Source organism: Pleurodeles waltl, chromosome 4_2 (genome assembly GCF_031143425.1).
Source record: "Pleurodeles waltl isolate 20211129_DDA chromosome 4_2, aPleWal1.hap1.20221129, whole genome shotgun sequence".
Classification (NCBI taxonomy): Eukaryota; Metazoa; Chordata; class Amphibia; order Caudata; family Salamandridae; genus Pleurodeles; species Pleurodeles waltl.
Window position 1 is genome coordinate 519047020 of NC_090443.1, and position 15786 is coordinate 519062805.

The 15786-nt window shown below is 43.6% G+C and overlaps 1 protein-coding gene across 2 annotated transcripts in view; it reads left to right on the forward strand.

Annotated features, from left to right (window-relative positions):
* Nucleotides 1–15786, forward strand: part of LOC138293038 (flavin-containing monooxygenase 3-like) — a 267968-nt gene that overhangs the window by 181772 nt on the left and 70410 nt on the right. For both annotated transcript variants that reach the window (XM_069232019.1, XM_069232020.1), the window contains 2 exons: nucleotides 724–866; nucleotides 15055–15254. In XM_069232019.1, the coding sequence (XP_069088120.1) occupies nucleotides 724–866; nucleotides 15055–15254 (343 nt within the window). The remainder of the gene's footprint in view (nucleotides 1–723; nucleotides 867–15054; nucleotides 15255–15786) is intronic.

Here is a 15786-nt window from a genome sequence, read left to right on the forward strand (position 1 = left end):
CTAAATCAGGCCTATGGATGTGCACCAATATCAAATGTCCAACCTGAATTTCCAGGCCAAATCCTCGTCAAGCAAAAATACAAGCAACCCAATGGCACAGTGTGCACTGAGTGCCACACGGATCCTGCTTCCCCTCAGTGATTGGGCCAAACATGGGCAAAAGGTGCCCAAGGTTATTTATGTTCATATTTAGAGGGGATGTGAGTTAGCAGCCCAAGGTAGACTACTCCTTGTAGTGTATGGCCAACATTAATTTGCATAATGTTGATCACTTTCTGTAACAGTGCAGACTAGCTAAAAATATTGGATTCAAATGTCACCCAATCAAACTCTCAAGGATTGAGATTATTTTGAGAGTATGTACCCATCACCTTTCCCTGCTGCCAAAGGAGAAGAACTGATTCTTCTCAATGAATTTCTGACATGCATTTGTTGTGTATCTTCTCACAGTGAGGATGCTCATGGGCGGTGTGTGGGACAGGCTATGTTTGCAAGCACTATTAGAAAGAGGTCCAAAGACCTTGCACTTTTAATATGCTCCAGAACCATTTGAGAATACCAGAGCATTAGATTGCGGAAGAAACATACACAGTTGTAGCCATTTCATTGAGAATATCGATGGCACCAGGGACAGGCCCTCAAAATACTAGGTAGGGCCATAAGCGAGTCAGTCATTCCAGTCATAATCAACCCAAAATGTAATATGTTTCTCTCTTTCCAAAGGTATTGAAAAGTTTAAGGGACAGCACTTTCATAACCGAAATTACAAGAGCCCAGAAGGTTACCAGGGCAAGAAGGTGCTTGTGGTTGGATTGGGGAACACAGGTGCAGACATTGCGACAGAGCTCAGTAATACGGCAGAGCAGGTGAGCATACGTAAATACCTGAGTCTTCCACTGTGTTGGGTTTCTGGTACACAATAAAAAGCTTAGTATAGAGATCACACTATTGTTACATAGTAACGTAATATCTTTTTTCTGCTTTGTGCTGCGATTACTGAATACCATTACAGCCCTAGTAATTTAGTTTAATCGAATAATAAGCAAGAATGTGCAATAGATCAACGGGATGTTTTTAATGGAAGAGAAGTTTAACCAGGGCAAAAGAGAATTAGCTTTGAAGAAAACTTAAAGACTTCAGTGGCAACTGATTTGGAAGCTACCTCATTGTTTTAGGGTAAGTATACTTCTTGTGCAATAACTGTTTGAACATGTGTCTCTACCACAAACTATGGAAATTCTTATTTTCTCTATCTTGGTCTTTCCTCTGTCATATTCAATGGACAAGGATAACTCCAGACAGCCTGTTCAAAATCACCCCGGCACCTTCCCCCATAATGATGTCAGCAGAAAGTGGGACTGGCTAGGAAAAGTGCTCGGGCAGTGCACTCCCCCACCTGATCCCTCAAACCCTAACCTCACCAAAGGGCATAGTAAAGTCCCTTGGGCAACAAGAAGGCTGAAAGGAAGATCCCCGTATTGCAAATATTGCTGCTAGATAACCGAGCTCAACTAAAGTTTTAAATGTTTGTTACTCAATAATTAAGGTAACAATAGGTTTTGTGGAGGGTTCGACGGTGGGGAGAGAGGGTTTGGTTTAGTTTTGGTTCAGAGGCAATTTACATTGAAAGGGCATTTTTTTGATTTGACTATTACATTTGACCCCATGGATGGGTTTGTGCGAAATATGCCAGTTTATTAGCCTAATTAGGTAAGGTTCAGCATGTCGAGTTTTGTGAAGATTCATTCACTGGAAAAAGGAAAGTTAAGGGAGTTGAACATTGAAGTGTTTTCCAATTTTACGTCCAATTTACAGCTCAAACTGTAGTGGCATGCAAGCAGAATAATATTCAGAAGGCATACTTTGGTTGTTTTGGTGTAAACCTGCTCAGTAGTTTTGTGAAACATTGGTGTTTAAAAAGATGCTGAGAGGTATAGAAGGGTTGTCCAGGATTTCAAAAAGCCCTAATTGGATGAGGGAGACCTGTGCAACTCAGGCCTTTTAAGTGAGATAGAAATTACGGGGGACCCCCTCAACTAGCCCCCTACTTTTGTTGGATGGGGCCAAGGTTACGCTTTTATCTCTAGGAACCTGGAATCTTTTGCATCCTCGAGGAGGTTGGGGTTATAGAAAACAGTTGCAGTGACCATAATCCTATTGGATTTTCCCTGACCTTACCTATTTGCCCTCACCCTCCTGCCATGCCTAGGATCACTGGCCTTTCCCTGAAAAAGAAGGCCTTGTAGGCTAACGTGGAGGAGAATTGATATACCCACCTTAACAGACTTGTTAGTAGCAGGAAATCTGTCTTTACTAGTCGACTGTCTCTTAACAAGCGATTCACTGCCCATCCCCCCAATTTTAGAGGCTTTTTCAAGCCTTAGTAATTCTGCTAGAGTAATTATGCTAAACCTTTCAGGAAACAGAAGGCCATGCAAACTGGGTTGGTTTAAGCGTTACCAATCGTAGGGTTTGTGAACTTTTAAATGCTAGGCCCCAGGAGCAGTATGAAATTAAGGTTGCAAGGATGGATCATAAGGAAGCCATTAAGAAAATACAACTTGAGTTAAAGGAGGTAAGATGGGAACATCTAGTTTCTACATGCAGAAATAGAGATACAAGGTATTCTGAGAGATTGTTAATGGCAAACAGACCTTCTTATTTTCATCCAACAGCCTTTGGTCAAATATTAATTCAGGAAAATAGGTGGCTCGCTTTAAACAGATCTGCTCATCAGCATCTAGCCCTGTGGCCGAGCCTGCAAAGGAAATCTCGAAATCTCTTTTGAAAACGCTGGAGTTATTAGTGCTTTCAAGGCCAGTTCAGCCAATAAGGCCCTGGGCTGGACAGGGTGCCCATAGAATTGTACAAGGCCAACATTGAGCTTTGGGTGCCTCTGATTACTAATGTTTTAAACGCTGCTGCTTCTGTTAAAAGCGCAGATTTATGGAAAAAGACAACAATTGTCCTTGCCTTTAATAAGGGTAACAGACAGGATCCATTCTGTTCTAGACCCATATCATTGTTGAACTCTACAGTTAATATTGTGGGGCGGGTTATATTAAATCAGATTTAGGCTTGGGTGGAGGATAACAATGTCCTCTGACTGATGCAATTTAGGGAAGGCAAAGGGACTTTAGAACAATGCTTGAATCTTAATCTCATTATTGGGAAGTATACAATAGCTAGAAAGGGGCACTTTACTAGCACTTTATTTAGCCCTTACGGATTTATGTAGCGCTTTCCACTAGGTTAACCAGTCTAAGATGTGGGATACTGAGGGGGAATGTACCTCACTTTTTGACCTTTCCCGGGGAGTTCATCAAGGATGTGTCTTGGACCTCATTTAATTTGTATTTTATAATAATGGTCTTAACTGTTTTTTTAATTTCTAATGGTATGGACATGGCCAAAGTAAAATCTGCATTCATTCCAACCGTTCTAAATGCCCATGATACAGTCCTTCTCTCCTGCAGTCCGCTGACCTTAGGGGTCTTGTTGATGCCTTTGTCAGGTTTATGGATGGGTTAGATATAAATACAAATATCTCCAAGACAGCAACGGCTTACGGGGTGCAGATTGCGTGGGGCGTGGAAGGGATGGAGAGGGGGGGATGAAACATTAATTTAATTAAAAAGAAAAAACATTTACCTTCACTAACCGCCGCGCCGCTCCACTCCTCCGTCGCAGGCACAGGCTTCCAGCCTGCCCTGCAGCATATCCTGACGCTGCTCACAGCAACCTCAGGATTGACTGGGAGCCTGTGCAAGTTCTCTCTATCTCGGCAACTGTGTTGCAGGGTTGGAGAGAGCCTACTGCACAACTGTGTTTCGCCAGCCAGAGATGGCTGGTCAAAAACACATGTGCTCTGAGGGGCAGTCCCACTCACTGCTCGTCACCCCCCTGGCACCACCCCTTAACAAGAAAATGATAATAAACGCAGTTTATTATCATTTTCTTGTTAAGGTTTTGCAGCTGCCACTGCTGACGGGGGAGCAATGCTCTTCCGCCCTAATGCATTATATGAAATTTGGGAGGGAGACTTGTAAAACTAGGCCTATCGCGATCAAGGGCAGAATAATTGGGAGGGGCAGTGAGTTTCCATATTTGGGTATTATGTTTGATGTGCAGAGTTATTTTTCACCTTGTCTCTCCAAAAATGTATGCAATTTAATCAATCCTGCAGCGCTTTATTCAAGTTTGTCCCCAGAGTTGGTAGTAAACCCATCCTGCCTGAGTTAGAAGTATATAAGATGAAGTGCCTTACCATCCTGGATTGTGGGGCTGGTATATTGGGATATCCAGATTGTGTAAGTTTGCAGTGGAAGGAGAATCACATCTGCAGAAGGCTTCTAGGACTAGCTCCTGGCACCCCTAGTTTCTTTATGCATGAAGAATTGAATCTAGCATATGTCGAAGACACAATCAGATTTGCACCTTTGCTTCTATGGATGGTGGTATGGAGTAATGAGCATACTGCTCTTAACTGTGATGTGATCTTGGATTGTTTAAATTGTGAGTATGGTCATAAGATCCCATGGTATGAACCGCTGCCTCACTGGGTAGACCTGAGCTGTGTACTCTGCCTCAAGCTCTGAGTAAGGCTCAGCGGGCCAAGATTAGGGAGCTGTATATTATGGGTGATGCCAGAGAGAGGGAGCCCCCATGGAAAGTTCACATTGAGGAATTACTTGGCTATTAAAAGTAGTGACAGGTCTGTGCCTTAACTCTCACTTGCGAGGAACCCATGGAAAAGGCTCTGCTAACGAAATTCAGTTTAGGCTCAATCAGAATCCATCTTTGTTCCCCAGCTGGCCAGTTTGACCCAACCGTTATGCAGTCTTGCCCATGTGATGGTTTTTCCCCAAAATGTTGGAGCACTTTACCTTGTTTTGTATATATTGCACCATTTTGGCGCCGACATTTATTGTCCAGTCACAGATCTCGCAGTTTCTGACAATTCAGGCTAGCCTTTTTTTAGCTTTCAATGTTATCTGAGCCGGCAGTTTATTTTGCTGTATGTGCCTTCTTAAAAAGTGCCCTAACTTGGCGGAATTCAGTACACTTTTCAGTAAATTCTGCATATAACTTATAGTGTTTTCATGAAGGTAAAGACTTTTTATGTTCTTAATGATCTTGCACCCAGATGCCATGGTATGACTTAATATTTATGAAGTTAAACCTTTTAAGTGCTCTTAAAGATCTTGCACCCAAATGTCATGTTATTATGTAATATTCATGTGTGTTTCTTTCCATTATTAATGCTTATTAGTGGGTGTATGTTTTATTCTTTTATGATTATTTTTAACTAATTGAATAAAGCTTTATAATAGATGAAGGAGCTTTTTCTCCCATTGTCCATTATGATCTGTGGTACCAGAGTTGGGAAAGCAGATCCAAAGGCATCTAATTGCCATCTACAAGAGAAAAAGTTAACATGCAGTAGCCACTACAGCACTTGGGGCATAGTCCTGTGGCCTGAATATTAGAAAAAAATGATATAGAAGCAGTGCTTTAAATGGGCCGGTACTCTCCGGTACTGAGTACCGGCACTTTTTTATTTTGAGAGGGAGAGTACCGGCATATTTCAAGAAAAACGTAATACTTTTAATTGGAGAGTACCGGCACTTCTCAGAAACAAGCAGGTACTCTATTACAGAGTACCTGCACTTCTATTTTTCCATTTAAAGCACTGTATAGAAGGGGGCCAGGCAGGCACATCCTGACCTCAAGACCACGGAGAGAGACCCTTACTGCCCCCTCCCCCCTTAGGTTTGATTTTAAAATCAAAATGAAAAACATCTCAGAGTCCATGAGTCAGATTTCTAATTTGCGAATCCCTTACTCCTAAAATGGCAGTCGGGGGCAATGTTACCTATCTAGAACCACAGACCTTGGCTGCCATTTTAATTGTTGGAAATTCATGAGTCAGTAGTACAACCTGCAAAACCAGTGCAAGTTTTGGGGTGTGTGAGGACCTGTACCATGTTAGGCACCTGCAGAGAGTTCGGCGCAGGACCTGGCACTGGCCCCAAACACCAAGAGGTGCACAGGGGTTGTTCTGCAAGAGTGGCACGTTGGGAACAAGGCCAGGCCCTAGTGAAATGTTAGTTAGGTACACAAATATCACTCCTTTAGAATTATAATAACAAATAAACACCCGCTTGGATAGTAGTTTTGCAAAAGTTTAGTTTGCAATATTTCTATCCGATACTATGTCTGTATACAATATTTTTAAATACAACTGTGTTTACCATAGTTGTTAACAAAAGTCCATGGTAACAAATATTCATAAAACCATGGAGAATGAAGAGACCATTGGAAAACCACAAACAGTGCAACATCTGAATGGATTGCCCACTAACCTTCCATGACTACACAAGATAGAGGGATTGTGACAGGACACAACTAATTATGAAGTATTTCATTAGTGAAATTTAACTTACGATCCGGATGCAAGCTTTAGGGTATGAAGCTTGCACCGAATTCACAAATCCTTTTTAGGATTCTTGAATCTGAAAAAAAATACAAATTAAATAAAGACCTGGCCAAAGGCCAAGCAGTATGGATTAACTTGGGTATCGGCATCAGGCCAAGCCCTGCGCCCAACACCGCCTGCCCACAGCCAAACACCATTCACAGGTGAGATTGGGCGCCTGTGTCAGGTGGGGCGCTGGCTAAGTATTCAACTCCTGCTGAGTGCTGGAAGCCTTGCACAGCAGTTATTGGACACCTGCAGCAAGTTGATCCTTGGGGAACATTTTTTCTTGGGCTCTCATTGCATGTTCTAAGGTAGTCCCCTACTGATGAAACCTTGAGCTAATGAATAATGATGTAAGAAGTTCTAAAGAAAGCGTTTTGATGGAAAAATTAATGGCCATCAGGATCTCCGTATGGCCATAATTATTCTTCTCTCTGCATGGCCAAGAAATCCAGCCAGTACCCACGTGCATGTACCCAAATTTCTTCTCAGTAGGCCTACACCCACTTCCCTAATGGGGCCAACCACTTCCTCCAAAGGCATTGTACAGTTTTCCCACTCACTCTGCCATCTTCAAAAAGTAGTCTCAAGCACTGCCATTAGGTACATGAACTATCCCAGTGCTTTCATGGTTCAATTATAGAGGGAAGGCAAAGGCTGGGGTATGTGAGGAGCCACTGTGAAAATACCTGGCATGGGATGTTCTACTAATGGTGGTTCTGAGTCTGTTGTTCAAGTAACCATATTTAAAAATTACAATAACGTACCTTTTCAAGCAATATATGAGGTATTGATGGTCAGCCCGTCTTATCCAGTGAACCCCACCCAAAATGGTTAATAAAAAGTGCCAAATATCCACATGGTGAGGGCTCTGTGTGAAAGTCTTTCTGCAGCAAGCTCTGCACTCACATGTCCTGCGAAGGCTGTAACTCAATGAGCTGCCTCAGATCGTTTTGTTAATGGGTATAATTTTCACTGAAAGTATTGAGTCTCTCCTGAAATTGGTCTCTCTGCCATCAAAAAAACCTGTGTGACTCAATGGTGAACAAACCATCAGCCATCCATTCCCACTGGAGGCAAACTTGACTATGCTCCACACTCCCAGGATTCTTAGAGATGCAGTCTTAGCTTTACTATCATTGGATAAAGCCCTTTCATCCAATGTACACAGAGCTCGGGTATCTCTTTACTAGCAGTTTTTTAAACAGGTTCGGAACCATTATCCTTTGCAGTTCTCCAAATGAAACATCGACTTTCTAGCTTGTATTTCTAGAATTTCCTACAAACCAAGGTGAAAGTTTCCAAGTTAGGTCCACTACAAAAATCTACTCTTCTCGCCGCTATTCAACTCCTTCAAGCAGGGGGTCATGTTGCATCCAAGATCTATAAAGTACATAAAAAATTCACCATCGAACTATGTCACATCCAACAACCTAAATTGTCTTCGTACCTCTCCCATAAAGGCTCATCACCCCTTGCTGGAGAAATTTGGTTGAAAATTTGCTGACTGCTTCAAAACAAACTAATCCCCTCACTGATACAAAGGCCCATATTTATACTTTTTGACGCAAACAAGCGGCGGCGCTGGTTTGGGTCAAAAATGTTACCGCCGGCTAACGCCATTCCTACGCGCCATGCGGGCTTCTTATTTAAGGAATGACGTTAGCCGGCGTTGCAGACTGGTCTGAGTAAAAAAAAAAAAGACTCAAACCAGGCAGAGCCGGCGTAGGGGAAAAGGGGGGTTGTGCGTCAAAAAATGGTGCAAGTCCGGTTTGAGGCAAAAATCATGCCTCAAACCGGACTTGCGCTTTTTTTTTGATGCACAACAACCATTGAAATGGCTTCTGTCTTAGCAAAGACAGGAGTCATGCCCCCTTGCCCATTGGCCATGCCCAGGGGACTTCTATCCCCTGGGCATGGTCATTGGGCACAGTGGCATGTAGGGGGGCCCAAATTAGGCCCCCCTATGCCACTTGAAAAAATAAAAAAAAATACTTACCTCAACTTACCTGTACTTACCTGGGATGGGTCCCCCCATCCATGGGTGCCCTCCAGGGGTGTGCGAGGGTGGCAGGGGGTGTCCTTGGGGGCAGGGAAGGGCATCTCTGGACTCCTTCCATGGTCAGAGACCATGTAAGTGAGCCCACAGGTCCCTTAAAGCCTGCCCTGATCAGGCATCAAGAAACGGCACCCATCAGACTGTGCGACGTTTTTTAAGGCCTGCCCCCTCCTGTGCGTCAAAATGATGTTGGAGTAAAAATAAGGCGCACAGGCCTTAACGTCATTTTTTGGGCGGGAACGCCTACCTTGCATGTCATTAACGCAAGGCAGTTTCCCGCAACCAAAAAATGACGCACACTGAGAAATGTTGACGTCCGCAGACTCGGGCGTCAAAGTTTAAATATGGTGCAAGGTTTGCACCGAATGTGTGTCAAAAGTTTTGACACACATTCGGTGCAAACAGAGTATAAATATGCCCCAAAGTTCTTTGCATCTCACTTCCCTTAATGCCCCCTACTAAACTCTTTACATTAAAACTCAGAGAATCTGCTAATTCTCTAAATCATCAACTGGTGATATTGAACAAGTGTTCTTCTTATGGCCCTGCCTATCCTCTTTTTGAGTGATCATCACTTCTCAACTGAATACAATTTCCAAAACCTCTATCTCACTGACCTTCTCAATGGTAATACTTAGGCCACACACATCCTGCAACCTATCGAACTCCCTGACACAGACATCACTCTACTTGATCTGCTGCTCATTGTTGCTCTTAAAGTACTGAGTCACTGGAAATCCTGTAACAATGTCTCGTACCAGACATGGTGGGCATAATTTACTTTCCTTAGAAGCACACACATAGCTCAGTTGCATGACATGAGCAACCCTGTGGCATCACAATGCGTAAGGGAAACATGAGACAGATTCATTCACAACTTGTAACACCCGCAAGGGGATCCTCCTTCCGTCTTACTACACTAACATAGGACTCGCATCCTGCCTCAATCCTGTCAGAGCACCAACCAGGCCACCAACCAGTTCAAATTATCCCCTCTCCTATTCTCCTTCCCCCCTTCGCTCAGCACCTTCGCGCTTTCTTTTGCTATCTCTATCTCTATTTTTGTGTCGATCAAACGTTAGTCACAGTCACCAAACTTGTACCAAAATGTTATCTCAACCTCCTGGATTGACGTTACCTGAAAGAAATACTTTGATATCACATCTATTGTCGTTGTTGTGCTCTCTAAGCTCCCTAAAATTCCATGTATCAACCTTTTGTGTTGCTATGTTTGTTTTGTTTTGTTTTTTAATCTAAAATGTTAAAAAAAAAAATGAACAAAAGAAAAGAAAAAGGTCTCTCTGCTAAGTCAGGCAAAATGGATATCATTATCAAAATAGAGTATCCCGACTTCCCTTAACTAAACTTTGTATTTTTTTTCTACAAAGATTTCTTGTTTCAACTTGATTTTAGATGTTATAGTCATTATTTAACTAAGTGTACTGGTTTAGCTCCTCGAACAGTTAAACAGAAAACATTACCCTTTCATGTAAAACGGGAGAAAATAAGAGATACCATCTAGTGGCTGAGTTGCACAACATAAAACAATGAAACATATGATTAACTGGGGTTTGTGTGATCTGAGGCAACAACTTTATTTCACTCTGTCACCCTTTCCTAACATCAGAGCTGGCCCTTGCTCAGAGAGAGCCCTGGGCGAAAATAAATTTAGCACCCTCTCCAAATTGTTCTCCTTAGCTGTCTGTGTGTTGACAAAAATGGGAGGAGTAGAAGGAAAGTGAGGGAAGGAAGCGAAAGAAGAGTCACGAGAAGAAAATAAGTCAAAATCCAGACAAGAGCAACAGTACCCTCCAAAAACAGTGTTTAAATGGACTATTCTTTTGGAGCCACGTTGACAGAATACTGGTGTAGGCAGCTCCTCCGCCCTTCTATAGATCTGCCCCCTTGGCTTGGGTCCAGCTTGCATATGCTTAAGGCCTGCCCTTCCTTTCCTCATAAAATCTGGGAGCACCAATTCAGGATGTATGTGTACTAAAACCTCTCTAGCACATGGTTTAATAGGCTATTGTTTTGCTCTATCTCTAACATGAACCAAGGCCTAATATAGGGTGCACATGACAAGTAACTAGATTCTAGGTTCACTAATGGCATCAGGGCGGTGGACACGCTTTTAGTAATTGAAGTACTTTGTCTATGTTAAAGAAATACACTTAATCCTTGCTCTGTGCTGAAGTTACATTATGTATGTACTAATTTTTTGATGGCACTGTCCCAGCATGCATGATTGTCTTTTTACCATGCAGACTACCACTGCAATGAGGTGGGTTGGGGGCACTGTGGAATTTGTGGGCAGGTAGCCACCATAGGTAAACTATAGGAAGCTGCCACAGAACTGCAATCCCAAGAAATGTTGGAGCACAGGCACAGTGCAGCTGCTGCCTACCATCTGTCGGCTTTGAGGACTCATGTAACTCTCCTTCCTCTGGGGATGGACCTTGGCTGAAGCCAAGCTGCTGTTACCTGCCTACCAAAAGAAAAACAAACAGCCTTTCTCTGCAACATATACAGGTAGGAGGTACTGGGAAGTGTCGTGTGCTGTGTGGGGAAGTGCAGGCCTTGGCATATGCTACAATAGTCAACAGAAACACACTCACTATTTTACTCTGTGCCGACGACCCCTGAGGGGTATTGCGCCCATTTATTTATACCCTCTGGCATGCCTGGCCTGAAGGGCTACGTGTGTAAGCTTAAGGTGAGGGGGTCAACCCTCAGTGGCCGAGTGGCTCCCTACAGGAAGAAGTGCACAGGTGACACATTCACATGGTAACATCGCTAAGTGTCACCTTTGCACCATGCGGGCTACTGTTTTGTAAAGAAAGTTAGGCCAATCTACAAGCCACGTGACGTCCAGTCCAAAACATTGTTAAGAACTGTGGGCCATATTTATACTTTTTGACGCAAAACTGCGCTAACGCAGTTTTGTGCCAAAAAAATTAGCGCCGGCTAAAGCCATTCTGAAGCGCCATGCGGGCGCCGTATTTATTGAATGGCGTTAGCCGACCGGCGCTGCCTGGTGTGCGTGAAAAAAAACCACGTACACCAGGCAGCGCCGGCGTAGGGAAAAATGGCGTTTGGGCGTCCAAAAATGGGGCAAGTCAGGCTGAGGCAAAAAAATCGTCTTAACCCGAATTGCGCCATTTTCGTTTGGCGCCCAGACGCCATTAACATGACTCCTGTCTTAGCAAAGACAGGAGTCATGCCCCCTTGCCCAATGGCCATGCCCAGGGGACTTCTGTCCCCTGGGCATGGTCATTGGGCATAGTGGCATGTAGGGGGGCACAAATCAGGCCCCCCTATGCCACAAAAGAAAATTAAAAAAAATACTTACCACAACTTACCTTTTCTTCCCTGGGATGGGTCCCTCCATCCTTGGGTGTCCTCCTGAGGTGAGCAAGGGTGGCAGGGGGTGTCCTTGGGGGCAGGGGAGGGCACCTCTGGGCTCATTCTGAGCCCACAGGTCCCTTAACGCCTGCCCTGACCCAGGCGTTAAAAAGAGGTGCAAATGCGGGGTTTTTTGCCCCGCCCACTCCCGGGCGTCATTTTTGCCCGGGAGTATAAATACCATGCACATGCCTGGGAGTCATTTTTTAAGACGGGAACGCCTACCTTGCATCTCATTAACGCAAGGAAGGTGTTCACGCCAAAAAATTACGCTAACTCCATGAACTTTGGCACTAGACGCGTCTAACGCCAAAGTATAAATATGGAGTTAGTTTTGCGTCGAATTTGCGCCGAAAAAAACGACGCAAATTCGGCGCAAACGGAGTATAAATATGCCCCTGTATTTTTACTGGGATAATGGCCTGGAGGGGCCCTCATCAGTCAGGCGGGTAAAAAGATTCCTTGCCCCCAGCAAAGACTGGCAGTTGGGCCCACCGTTCCCGCTGGTGCAAATTAACTGCTTGATCGAGCAGTTCATGTAGAAGTGAGATTCTACATGAATAGAGATGGCTGCACAGGAGAGGATCATTGCAGGACTTATCTTCTAGCCAACAGTGATGAATACATCAATCAATCAGTGGCTCTGTAGAGCACTTTTGTCACCCATGAGGATATCCAAGCCATGGCAGGGTCCAGTTGAACAGCCAGGTCTTGAGAGACATTCAGAATTCTTGAAAAGATGGGGCGGTCCGGAGATGAAAGGGTAGCTCATTTCATGTCTTTACTGCTGGTTAGACGAAAGGAGAAACTGCCACACATGCTCTGTCGAATGCAGGGAGTGAGGGTTAGAGAAAGGGAATTGGAGCAGAGGTACCTGGTGGGCTGGTGGAAGTTCAGGCAGTGGTTCAAGCAGTTGTGTATGGCCTTGTATACCTGGGTTAGGAGTTTGAACCAACTTCATTTCTGTACAGGGAGCCAGAGGAGTTTCCTGAGGAAGTGGGTGATGTGGGTTCGTCTAGATAAATCCAGGATGAGCCTGGGCGTGGCATTCTGTATGCCTGTGGGTGGGTTCGTCTAGATAAATCCAGAATGTGCGTGGGCGTGGCATTCTGTATGTCTGTGGTTGTCAGAGGAGGTGAGCTGTGATCTCTGCATAGAGATCATTGATGTAGTCGAGTTGGATGGAAATGAGTGCCTGGGTGATGGTGCTTCTTGAGCTTTGGAGTAGCCTTTTGAATATCTTATGAAGCCTGCAGAGGAGATGGAGTTAACCTGAATCATTATGATTAGCCTGTTGTCCATATTGATGCCTAGGCTCCTAGTGTAGTCAGTGAAGGCTGGAGTAGGTCCAAGTTCTGAGCACCACCAGGATGCGTCCCATGGCGAGCTTTTGTTTCTGAAGATCAGTATCTCGGTCTTGTCTGTATTGTCTGCATTGAGCTTCAGTCAGTCATCCTTCATTTACTTGACAACGTCTGTCATGCAGTTGTGGAAGTTGGTCTCTGTGGTGTCTTCAGGGAGAGGAAGTGGAAGGAGAGCCAAACATGGTGACTGGAGGTGGGGGCAGCAAAGGAGATTTTTTTTAGCTGACTTTGTGACTAATACAATGGAGCTGAGCAGAAAAAGGATGGAAATAGGTGGTGTTGTATTGGTCCCTGTGGTACCAAGGAGAACACAGAAAACACCAATGAAGCAATGTATGTGACTGAAGGTGACCTCCACACAGAGTATGATACAATCCAGGAGTAGGACTGGAAGTGGTTAGAGGAGAAGCTTGAGTTCAGATGGTCATGAGTCATGCCACTAGTATGCTGTATGGCAGTTTGCTGCTGGTAGTAGCCCAGTAAAGTGGAGTGGGATACAGCCATCAGCATCTGCCAACAAGTATCTTCTTGTGGGAGTGAATTGGTGGTAACAGAAGTAAACAAGGAGTCTACAGGGAATGTGAAGGACCTTTTGATTTGGAAGGATGATTGAAGTGTGGTTGTGCCCTCTTGAGGTAAATTATTGTTTTCTGACAATGGGGCCAATGGAGTATTGTCCATTCTCGGCCTTCAGTGTACACTTGTAAGCTGCAGATAAGATGAGTTGAATACCATATGTGAAAGATTATTGACAGTGTTGTCAGTTGTTAGTTCACAGTTCGACTGGAATAAATTGTTTGTAGCCGAGGCGACCATAATATGTGATGTTGTTGGTTGGTAGGGGGTGAGCAATGCCCATGGCACTGGTTGCACAGGCTTAGATGAATCATTGGCTGGCTGCATGGTGGAAAGACTGTCGGCCTATTTACATTGTTCATTTGGGTCCATTAGCCTTTTGGTTGTTGTGAAGCAATTTGGGTGTTGGAAGCATTCGACTGATTATTTTAATTTCTTTTGGAGCATTGATTGTGTCCATGTATGAACAGAGGTGTGTGACAGCTGTGTGTGCTTTGGCTTGGTTTGTTGTCACACATCTTTTTCAGTGATGAAAGAATGTAAGCATATCCTGAACCAGAAGACGTCAATAATCATATTATCCTCTAAAAAGGTGGACGTATGGTCTCACTCAGGATTAATACAATTATGTGTGTGACACGGGGGACAGAAGCATTGTTAACTCTTCTTGCAGCTCAAAAGAACTTTGTAACTTAATATCAGATAACTTCAGAGATTTATACTTTAGTGAAATTGGTCTTTTTGAAAAAACTGGGCACATGTTTTGCAATATTTTTGGTTCATAATTCCAAGATTCTATTTCTCATCCCAAATTGTTGATGTATACAAAACAATATGTAATTTATGTTGCAAAAAGTGAATCCATTTTAGCTAGGAATGTTTACATATGCAAACAGCCTCACTTTATCCAAGATAAGATGGCTTGTAGAGGGATGTAGATACTCAGTTATCATTAACTGATTGAAGCAACATGACGGGAACTGCTGCCTTGAATCTGATTGCATCCCGTGGTTTGGAAGTGCTGCCTTGATTTTGATTAAAACACATTGTTGGGACGTGCTACCTTGAACTTACTTACTTCTAATGGTTGGGAGTTGTTGTTTTAAACAGGCTTACTTATCATTTTGCTACATACTAAATGCACGTGAACTTTGTGCCTCTATGACTGACAGGTCTACCTCAGCACTAGAAGTGGAAGCTGGATCATGACCCGTGTGTGGGATGGTGGCTACCCCTGGGACATGGTATACCTCACACGCTACGAGACCTTCCTCAAATATATCCTGCCACGGTGGCTGTCTGACCGGATATATGAACGAATGATGAACAAACGGTTTGACCATGGCAAATTTGGTCTGACTCCAAAAGACAAGTATGTGTGCATTTCCAATAGGAGGTGCATGTTCAAAGGGAGTTTATATAAAAATGAAGTCAAATGAATTTAACTTCCTGATTCTAGTGGTTTCACAGATAAAGGGGCTTTTAAATGTGGCTGATTATTCCCCTTTCCCCGTGATTAGGATTAAAAACTGCATCCTTTATATATTGCCCAATCACAGAGGGTCAAAGCAGTCAACACTTGTGTTTCCAAGATTTTCTTCCACTTGGGTTTTGTGACTTTCTCCAGCCTTATACAACTACCAATCCACCAGCTGGCACAGGTTGGATTAGATGTTATTTTGAAGACTGTTATGCGTCAGGTTTCATGTCACAAATTGACCTCTCATCTTTTATTACATACTATCACTGTCATGTAACTGTTTGTTTATCTTTCTATGGGTGAGCAAATAAATTGATGTCTCCATCTAGGTATATCCTGTGCCTTCTGAAATCAGGGATTGAGTGGTTTACACCGTGGTATAGTCTTGCATTCTCCACATGATACATTTTAGGAAGGATAATTT